This window comes from Myotis lucifugus, unplaced genomic scaffold (assembly GCF_000147115.1).
Source record: "Myotis lucifugus unplaced genomic scaffold, Myoluc2.0 scaffold_150, whole genome shotgun sequence".
Taxonomy (NCBI): domain Eukaryota; kingdom Metazoa; phylum Chordata; class Mammalia; order Chiroptera; family Vespertilionidae; genus Myotis; species Myotis lucifugus.
In genome coordinates this window covers 1,017,594-1,027,920 of record NW_005871198.1, presented here as the reverse complement: position 1 = coordinate 1,027,920, position 10,327 = coordinate 1,017,594, and the positions used below count along the sequence as shown (strand labels likewise).

General features: G+C 36.5%; 1 protein-coding gene across 3 annotated transcripts in view; it reads left to right on the top strand.

Annotated features, from left to right (window-relative positions):
* LAMA2 (laminin subunit alpha 2) overlaps nt 1-10,327 on the top strand; it is a 452,538-nt gene that overhangs the window by 109,880 nt on the left and 332,331 nt on the right. For all 3 annotated transcript variants that reach the window (XM_023759137.1, XM_014461101.2, XM_014461100.2), the window contains exon 2: nt 4,065-4,235. In XM_023759137.1, the coding sequence (XP_023614905.1) occupies nt 4,065-4,235 (171 nt within the window). The remainder of the gene's footprint in view (nt 1-4,064; nt 4,236-10,327) is intronic.

Here is a 10,327-nt window from a genome sequence, read left to right as displayed (position 1 = left end):
AAGTACTCTGTCAGTCACTCAACAGGCACATATGATCTCAGAATAAAGTCTATACTCATATGCTATCCCCTTTCCCTGGTATGTTTGCTTTTTTGTTCTCCCATTTCTCTGCCAAATAAACTTCTATTTTTCTTCTTCAAGTTTCAGCTCAAGATCCAATAAGCCTGTCTTAATGATATTTTTATTCCCAAATCTTTTATGGTATCTGGCATAGTATGTGTTCAACACATATTTGATGAATAATTGTACAGTTAAATGCAAAATTGTGATATATTATAAAAGAGAAAGACATATAGACAAACCTTATTTATTTAATCATATGTCATTTCCCAGCCTAGAGAATAAAATATCTGAGGTAGAGAGATATGTTATATATCACTCTGGGAATGATCAAATTATTTTTAAATTTGTCACCTGACAAACTTTATATAATTGAAGTTGTTTCCAATAGCCTTTTATATACAGATAAAACTTTTTTTAAAAAGCTAAATAATCTTTTGTATTCTGTACCTTTATAAACACTCTACATTTCCTCATAAAATAAACAATAACAGTTTCATGAATGGCTAATATTTTTCTGACCAATAATTATATTAGCTGACATATCACATCGACAGACTGTCTCATTGAAATGGGGTTGGAGCATAAAGATGATCTGGGGGCCTGGGAGAGACAAATTTATCAGGAAGAATGAATTGTATAGTGACTGCATTTAAGTAAAAAAAGTAAGTTCTGAACACCTGGAAAACAAAGAAAAATTGGAAACCTCAAGTAACATTTAGCTGGAGAAAAGTAAAAGTCAGGAGGGCTATTGGGATGGGGTGGGGATGAGAGGGATTTTAGAGACCTGTGAGTATGGGGAGACCAAAGAAGAGAGAGAAGATTACTGGGAAGCTGCTTTTTGGGAGACCCTAAGAGGGACTGAGATGAGAACTGAGGTGTTGCCTGGTCATATGAATTCACTTACCTCTCTGAAAGTTTTGAAAGTGATTGCAATAGAGATTCTAATAATTAGTTATAACTAATAATAATAACTAATCATTAATAATTAGTTAAAATAATTTTTTATTTGCTGTACTATTTTTTAATCCTCACCCAAAGATATGTTTTTATTGATTTGAGAGAAAGAGGGGAAAATGAAAGAGAGAGAGAGAGAAAGAGAGAGAGAGAAGCATCGATGTAAAAGAGAAACATTAATCAGTTGCCTCCCACCAGGGAATAGAATCTGCAACCTAGGTATGTGCTCTGACCGGAAAGCGAACCTGCAACATTTTTGGCGTAAGGGACGATGCTCCAACCAATTGAGCCACCTGGCCAGGGCTATTTGCTATACTGTTGTTTCTTTCAATGAAATTCTAAGGGTAGCCATGACCACAAAGTGGCATAGATATACGTCTGTTTCATATGGTAGAAACCATGTAGTGTAATGATTAAGAAGATAGACTCTGGAGCCAGATTACTTGGGCTTAAATCACAGCTCTGCTGCTTGCTAGTTGTCATCTTGGCAAGCTGCTGAACTTCTTAACAAAATAGCGGTTACAGTAGTATGTATCTCATATATGCATTGTGTGTAGCAAATTAGTCCGTGCAGATGTAGAGTGTTAGAACAGTCCCTGACAGAATAGTGCCTGGAACTTTATAAACATTCATTAATGCTGGATACTGTTACTGTTATTGTTATTTTTTAAAATATATTTTTATTTATTTCAGAGAGGAAAGGAAAGGGAGAGATAGAAACATCAATGATGAGAAGAGAGAGAACATTGATTGGCTACCTCCTGTATGCCCCCGCTATAGATCCAGTATGAACCCAGGCATGTGCCCTGATGGAATCGATCCATGTCCTCTTGGTTCATAGGTTGACACTCAACCACTGAGCCATACTGGCTGAGCATTGTTGTTATTTTTAATATGATGATTATTCAGAAGATGCAGAAAAACATTTATGAGGCCAGTATTTATAATTCATTTATTTTATAAATATACTAGAGGCCCGGTGCACAAGATTTGTGCACGCACTCGAGAGGGTCCCTCAGCCCGGCCTGTGCCTTCTCGCAGTCCTGAAGCTCTCAGGAGATGTCCGAATGACAGCTTAGCACATTTGGACATCCTAGGCACTGCCACAAAGGCAGGAGAAGCTCCCGCCACTGCTGCTGCACTGAGCGGTGCTCTCCCTGTGGGAGCACACTGACCAACAGGGGGCAGCTCCTGCGTTGAGCGTCTGACCCTGGTAGTCAATGTGCATCATAGCAACAGGTCGTTCTGCTTTCGGTTGATTTCCACATTACCCTTTTATTATATAGGATTGAATGGTTACTCTGTACCCAGCATGTGCTAAGTTTTGAAGATAACATAGAAAACACTTTATGAATTCAAAACTCTAGGGTTCTCAGTAAAACATCAGGACATGAGATTTAGTCAGTAAAGGGCTTTTTTGTCAGAGGTTGAACTGATATGGACCTACTTGGCATGTATACAGAACAGAAACTTCCTAAAGGGTTAGCATGTTCCTTACATACCTTGGGTCAAATGATCTGTAATCTCAAATGCTCCAAGATGAGTCTTTCAGTTAAAGAGTGATTTATGATGAGTGACTTTACTATTGAAAAGAGGTCTGTCAAATACAAATACTAGACATGTAGGAAGCAGAATTGACAGTAATTCACAGAAAATAAAAAGCCTGAGTTGGCCTCTCATATGGAATAAAAGGCCTCCCAGCCCTGAACTGAAATGGGGCTCTGAGATTGTTTCTAAGGAAGCCAAACACTTTCATTTTATCTAAAAATGATTTCTGGTGTAATCATGGACGACGATGATTGCTTGTTTCTGGTAAGATATTGCTGTATAATAATGCTATGTAGTACAGAGGCAGTAAAGAATGGTTTTCCAAAATCTTTAATCATTCTCTATTTCCCCCAGTCTGGATATAAAGAAGTTACAGTAACCATTTACATTAAATGATAATTGGAGCATAAAAATTGACCATGAAAAACAGATGCATAGTTGTATAAAATCTTTACATGTGGTTACAGTTTACTATTAGATCAGCACTTTCAACCATTTTCATCTCATGACACACATTAACTCATTACTAAGATTCTGCAGCATACCAAAAATATGTATTTTTTGTGCTGATCTGACAAAAATAATAGGCATAGGGGGAGAGATCAACCAAAGGACTTGTATGCATGCATATAAGCCTAACCAATGGTCACAGACACCAGGGGGGTGAGGGCATGAGTGGGGGAGGGGGTGCAGGGGAATTGGGGAGGTAAGGACACATATGCAATACCTTAATGAATAAAGAAAAAACATTAAAAATAAATAGGCATAATTTTGATTGATTTACAAAATAATAATAATAGCAATTACCTTCTCTTTTTGCTCAACGTGGCTTTTTAAAAAATTAGATGCCTATACTTGTAATAAGGATTTCTGGTGCCAAGAATTGTCCAATCAGACAGAAACTTATTATGCAACATGACCAATATGATGCAACTCTATTATATGACCTATATATTTGTGGTTCTACACAGGGTATTCACATCAAATGACTACTGTTGTGTTGGCTGTTGTCACTGTATATATTTGTGTGTGTGTGTGTGTGTGTGTGTGCATTTTACAATCTAAGGGAAAAGAGGTCAGTGTCCCTAACTAGTCAGGCAATGCATGCTTTAAAAATTCTTGTGACACACTATGAAAATCGCTATACTAGATAATAGCTTAAATGGAAGATGGATTATTCAATGAGATTTTTGCCAATAATAGGAACAAAAGCTTTTTAAAGAGTGTGTGTTAGAGACAGTACTTTCTAATTAAGTATTAGAGGTTAATAAATTAAGAAGATTGCTTTAAATTCCATATTAAAGATGCACAAAGAAAAATGTTCATTTGAAAACACATGTTATTTGTATTGTACTTAAGTCAGGTATTTATCACTGATAATTTCATTTTGATTGATTTCTATCTGAAAAAATGTCCTATCTTAATTTTATTTTAAAATGCAGCAAAACCATATCATATTGTTTCTGGTCCACACACCTTCATTTGTTCATCTCTTTCAGGTTTATTTCCTGCCGTCTTGAATCTTGCTTCTAATGCTTACATCACCACGAATGCAACATGTGGAGAAAAAGGACCTGAAATGTATTGCAAATTGGTAGAGCATGTGCCTGGGCAACCCGTCAGGGACCCCCAGTGTCGAATCTGCAATCAAAACAGCAGCAATCCAAATCGTACGTATTTTAACGTTGCATTTGGCAATGGGCAGTATCTATAATTGAGAGATTTTGAGGAGAAGTTTAAAAGTTAAAGGGCTTGTGGTCCCCCAAATTTCTAGAACTTCCTTTCCACTGTGAGCCTTTCTCCATCACTTGACAAACATTTGATTTCCTTATCTGAACCAGGAATAGTGCTTGACCAGGGTTTTCTAGCTGAAGGCCTGTGGCAGGCATTAGGTTTACCACCTCCAAAATCATACCCAAGGATGTGGTTGCTAATTTAGACTTTAGTCATTCATTGGTCACTTATGTGCCAGGTACTGTGGTGGGAATCCAACAGGAATAAGGTGTGGTCCCTGGCTTCAACGAATGAAGAAATGGGCAAAAGCGGACCATTACTAGATAGTGTGGTAGATACAAATGAAAGAATGAGCATAGGGCCCTGAAGGAGAGAGGGATAGTCCCAAATTCAGTCTTGGTGTAAATGAAGGCTTGTCAGATAAAGTGATATCTAAGCTGAGATCCAAGATTGGGCTGAGCAGGTAAAAGGGAGAGAGAGGGAAGAGAAGAAGGAATGCCAGGAAGATCAATCAGAGTAAGGCAGAAAACCTCACTTGCTCTGGGAACTGCAAGTAGTTAGGAATGTCTAGAACTGAGAGTGTTAGAGGGCAGAGAGTAGAGATGAGTCTGGTGCAGAGGCAGGAAGCAGATAATGAAGGTGAAGAGTGTTGTAAGGACAGGTGCCATGCAAAGCCACCTGGGTGGCCTCTAGGAACAGTTCTGATATCTCAGACTCATTCATGTATTTATTCGGCCAGCATCTGAACACCTGCCATGAGCGATACATTTTACTGAAACATTAAGTCATACATAGCCCTTGATTTAAGAGGTTTCGAGGAGAACAGAGGGGAAATGGAGAAGTAAATCAAGTGTTAAGGGAGCATCTAGGGCAGTGGTTCTCAACCTTCCTAATGCCTCGACCCTTTAATACAGTTCCTCATGTTGTGGTGACCCCCAACCATAAAATTATTTTCGTTGCTACTTCATAACTGTAATTTTGCTACTGTTATGAATCGTAATGTAAATATCTAATATGCTATATGTGTTTTCCAATGGTCGTGACCCACAGGTTGAGAACCGCTGATCTAGAGATTCCTGGGAGAAAGTGACCCATGTACTGAAAAACTAAAGTTAGTAAGATGAAAAAGAGAAAAGTTTTATAAAAGAAAAAGCAAACATAAATCTTGCAGCTATAGTGGGGGAAGGACACATATGTAATACTGTTTGTAATACTTATTATAATATTTTTTTAAAAAGAATAAAAAAAAAATCTTGCAGCTATAAAAGAGCATGATATAGTCAGAGAACTGTAAGTAATTTAGTTTAAAGAGTAAAGCATTTTTATGGAGAAGGGGAGAATGGTGTGAGATGAAGGCTGATTTAGAAATGTGCATTGGGAAATCATTAAATATATATATTGGGGAGGTTAATAAAGTGAATACTTAATGTCAATGAGGTGAGTTATAATGGGATTAAACTTCACAGTTATATTACTTTTAAATTTGCTTAGTGTTCCTTCTCTTTTTGTTTTAAGTTGTAAAACTTATAAAATGAAAAAAGCTTTCTCTCACAATTTACATTTTTATATCAAAAGAAAGTTGGGAGGCATTGAGCATTCTTTCTTGCAGCTGGTTAAAAGAAGGAATGCTAGTCCCCTGTCTGTTACTAATTTAGAGATGCTAAAAACAGTATATCTGGAAAATTGGGACTTTTGTGATTACAATTGCTGGTCTTATACTAGTATTAGTATATGAAGGAATGTTAAAAAAAAATAGTAAAGAAACCAAAGATGGCAACCACCAGCACCTTCCTTGCTTTGTAATGACTCTGGTTCTGTTCTGTGGTGTAGACTGTTATGGGAGGGTGCAGGGTGGAAGTGATGGAACACACCCCATCTGCTTGCTATTCCTGTATAGCATGATGAGAGCAAAGGGTCTAACTTGAGCCATGGGAAAACATCAAAAGCAAGGAAATTGAAGAAAGGACCATAAAAACCAAATCAACTGATGGACTGTTAGCTTTAGGTTCATTAGGGAAAATGATGAAGGTGGGGAGAAACTGCCATGAGTTCAGGAACTGGTGGCCTTGATGATTTCATAAATAATGTGAGAAAGCCTGGAGGCATGGAAATGTTTTGGGGGGAATGGTGGGATGGTGTTGGGAGTATATAAATGTGTGTTTAGGAGGGGCTAGGAAGAGAGGAAGGGTTAGAGTTATAGTATGTAAAATAATGTGTGTGTCTGTATGGATGCATATATATGTGTGTATATGTGTGTGTCTGTATGTATGTATTGAAATATGAATCCACATACAGGGTGGGGTAAAAGTAGGTTTATAGTTGTGAGAATGCAAAACAGAGTTTATTCTTGTATTATTTATTAATTACTGTATTATTTTCCATATGAATAACTGTATTTATAGTTCCTGCCTACAAGAATAATGCTAGGGTAAATAAGGCTTAGCTAAAGAAAGCAATTAGACAAATGTTCAAAACAGTAAACTCAGGACTATGTCTGTGGTACATATTATAAGTGACGTGGATTTTGAGAAGGAAAGCATCAGTGAGAACTGAAGGAACAAGAGAAAGTTCCAAGAAGGTGGTTAGACTTAAAAGCTGAATGACTTGCGATATGAGAGGAAGGCATTCCAGAAAAGGAGGAAGAGAAGGAAATGTTATCAATCATAAGAGACAGGTTATAAGAAAAGTGCAAAGATGAGGCTGGAGGAAAAACTGAGTGGAAACTTGGTTGAAAAATGAATGAGATGCGTTCACTAAATTTAGTCCAAGAGCAGCTTTTACTTCCCTCTTCAAGTTTCATATTCAAGGTCTTTGTCTCAATGGAAGGCATCCATAGTTAGGCCATCTACTCCATATTTTCATATTTTCAGATGAGGTATGTTTTGTATTTTCCATTTTAATTGATTTGTAGTGCTTTTTAAACTTATCACAGTCTAGATTTACTTTGTGCAATTAATTTTAAATTCCTAGCTTCATTACATTTTAAAATCCTGTTTTAGAACTGGACATTTAGAAAGAATACCCCACCAGAATAAAAATCTAGCAGTAACTCACATGAATATATTTTAGTAAAAGTTGTAGCAACAGATGATAAAATTCCACAAATTCAATGAACAGCTAGAGTAAATCTGGAAGCCTATACTTAATCACCATACAAAGGAGAGGAAACTTGAGCTTTCTACTATTAATAGATTGTGTTTCCCAATTAAAAAGAAAGATTGGAAAGGTTTACTTTATTAACAATTTCCTCACCAAATTTTAGATGCTGTTAGCTTTGGATTGACTTGTGTAGCTATTCCTGTTAAGAATATTATGTTTCCATCTCTTGTAAAGCTAGGAAGTATGCCAACAATTAATCAGTTTTTGCAAATAAATTATGATTAAACTTTCATAATGGGGATTATGGTTAATTATTAATTCAACCCCCAGACTTCCTTTTTTTGTGAATAAGTCTCATATCAATTTGACCTGAAGTGGAAGATATCAAAATTTCCAATTAGACAGCTCCTCTCACAATTACTTAAGAGCCATGAATTTGATTTGGAAATGTGGTTTTGTGTGGGTGTTTTTCTATCACACATTAAACCCACAGTCTGTAAAGAAGATTCAAGAGGATGTTGAGGAAATGTTTGTTGTGTTATTTATTTTTCTTTAGAAATGCCAGTAATGATTCATTTATGAATTCTGATTCCTATGGGCCAATTACATCACCCACTCACACACCAAGGGCATTTATTTGCTATTTAGTTATGCTCTGGTATTTATTGTCATTATAAAGAACTGACACCTTCTTTAGCTTCAGCAGAACAAGTTAACTAGCGTTAATTATTCCGTGTATATATAGCAAATTTAATTTTCATTAATGAGATTGGATGCCTCATCTCAGTGGATTGCTAATGTAAAAAGACCTGATACAAAGTCCATATAGCTATTTAGTTGAATTAAATAATTTACCAATAAAAATTATTTTTGTCCTGCCCTATAACTCATATTAACAAAGTAACTCAAATACATAAGTCTTGGTTTTCAGTTAAACAGGTTTTAGCAGATTACATTAATAAAATTATTATGTAATAAAAGTGTTCATAATCTGAAAATGCATATTTACTGAATATTCAGTTTTTAATATTTCTTTCTTTTGAAGATAATTTTACTTTACTATTACACTTCTATTGCAATGAGGACTTCATTTGGCTTGATTTTTATGTTAAAATATTTTGTTAAATGCAATTTGTCTCCAACTAAAATTCAGAACAGTGTACATTTTTTTAAAATATATTTTTATTGATTTCAGAGAGGAAGGGAGAGGGAGAGAGAGATAGAAACATCAATAATGAGAGAGAATCATTGATTAGCTGCCTCCTGCACACCCCCTGCTGGGGGTCGAGCCTGCAACCCAGGCATGTGCCCTTGGCTGGAATCGAACCCAGGACCATTCGGTCTGCAGGCCAATGCTCTATCCACTGAGCCAAACCAGGTAGGTCCAGAACAGTGTACATTTTGAACAGATATATAATTAATTTTATATTGTTGTAATGTACCCCGCGAATCACAGAAGGAAGCCTCAAGAAGTCAAATTAAAGAGTCACATTTATTGCAATCCGGGACTCCGAGGGGACATTTCGCTCTCCCAAATCTTGAAGTGATAAGATGGCAGCAACACCAGATTTATATAGGCAAAAATCACAAAGGTATTGATTACATCCTAGGGTTTGGAATGAGGAACCTGGTTCGCAAAAAAGCAGTTTACAGAAGCAGAATTAAGCATGTTAATTATAGTTTTGGGTCTCCGGATCACTGAGTTGACATGAACACATTATCTGGGACCACTGAGTCACCAGGAACACATTATCTAGAGCCATTGAGGCAATTTAGAGTAATTGCGCTGTCGTGGTTTTTGGGACCACTGAGTTGACAGGGAAACATTATCTGGAACCCTCAGGTCTTGGGATAATTGTGCTGTCCTGGTTCCCAGGTACAGAAGAATGTGCTTCGATCACAATCAATGGGATATTCACATTACAGTCAATAAGGCATTCGATCGAATGGGATGATTTATATAATTCAGAAAATCAAAGTAACTTTTCTATTGTTAAGCCAAACAGCAGGGTTAGAGTTAAACTAAAGTTTCTACCTGAGATGATTGCTACCATACTTCAATATATATGCATATTAATGTTTATATCAATAGTTGTCATGTTTCTCAGATAACCCTGTAAGTTGAGAGTTCCCATCCAAGATATTTTTACTAGTCAATGGCAAAATGAGGAAATGAGGACAAAATTCTAAATTTTTCATGAAAAAAAGGAATACCTTAAAAACTATCCTTTATTTTGATATTATGGTTTTAAAAAATCTTTTGTTGCTTTTAAATGTCCTTTATTTTATGAAACAATAGTGGTGTTATATTAAATGATAGTGAAGTAGACAGGAGGCTGTTATTACCTGGAAAAATAAAGAGCTTGAACTCCTGTGTCAGTTCCACAAATATTTCACACATTTTTTAATTCTTTTTTTCCCCCTGAAAATTAAGAATGTGGGAGGCACTGCTATGAGCGGATTTTTGTTATTCCTACTGCAGGTATGACACACAGAGTTTAGGTGACTTGTTCATGGCCAGTTAAGTACTAAATGGTGGAACCAGGTGGACTGTCTCACTTCTTATTCTCCAGCTCTTCATATGCCACCCCGGGTGCTTTTTCATCACGTTGTCATGGGAGCACCTGGTGGGATTACTGTAGGCACACCCAGAGTCCAAGGTTGTTCCTCATAGTGATATGGTTTGTTCCTTTTATGAAGTCTTTCTTGAATTTACCAAAAAAAAAACACCAAATGTGTTCTGATCTAAAAGGTTATTGTTAGGCCATTCATTTGAAACATCTTCGCAGAGAATTAGTGTCATAAAAGTTCTCAAGACTGAAACCCCAAGGCATCTTTCATTCATAAAGAACAGAAGAGCAGCAAGGAAGCTAACCCCCACTTCATTTACGTTTCTATGGGAAAATAGGCTGACTTCTAAGGGAGAGAT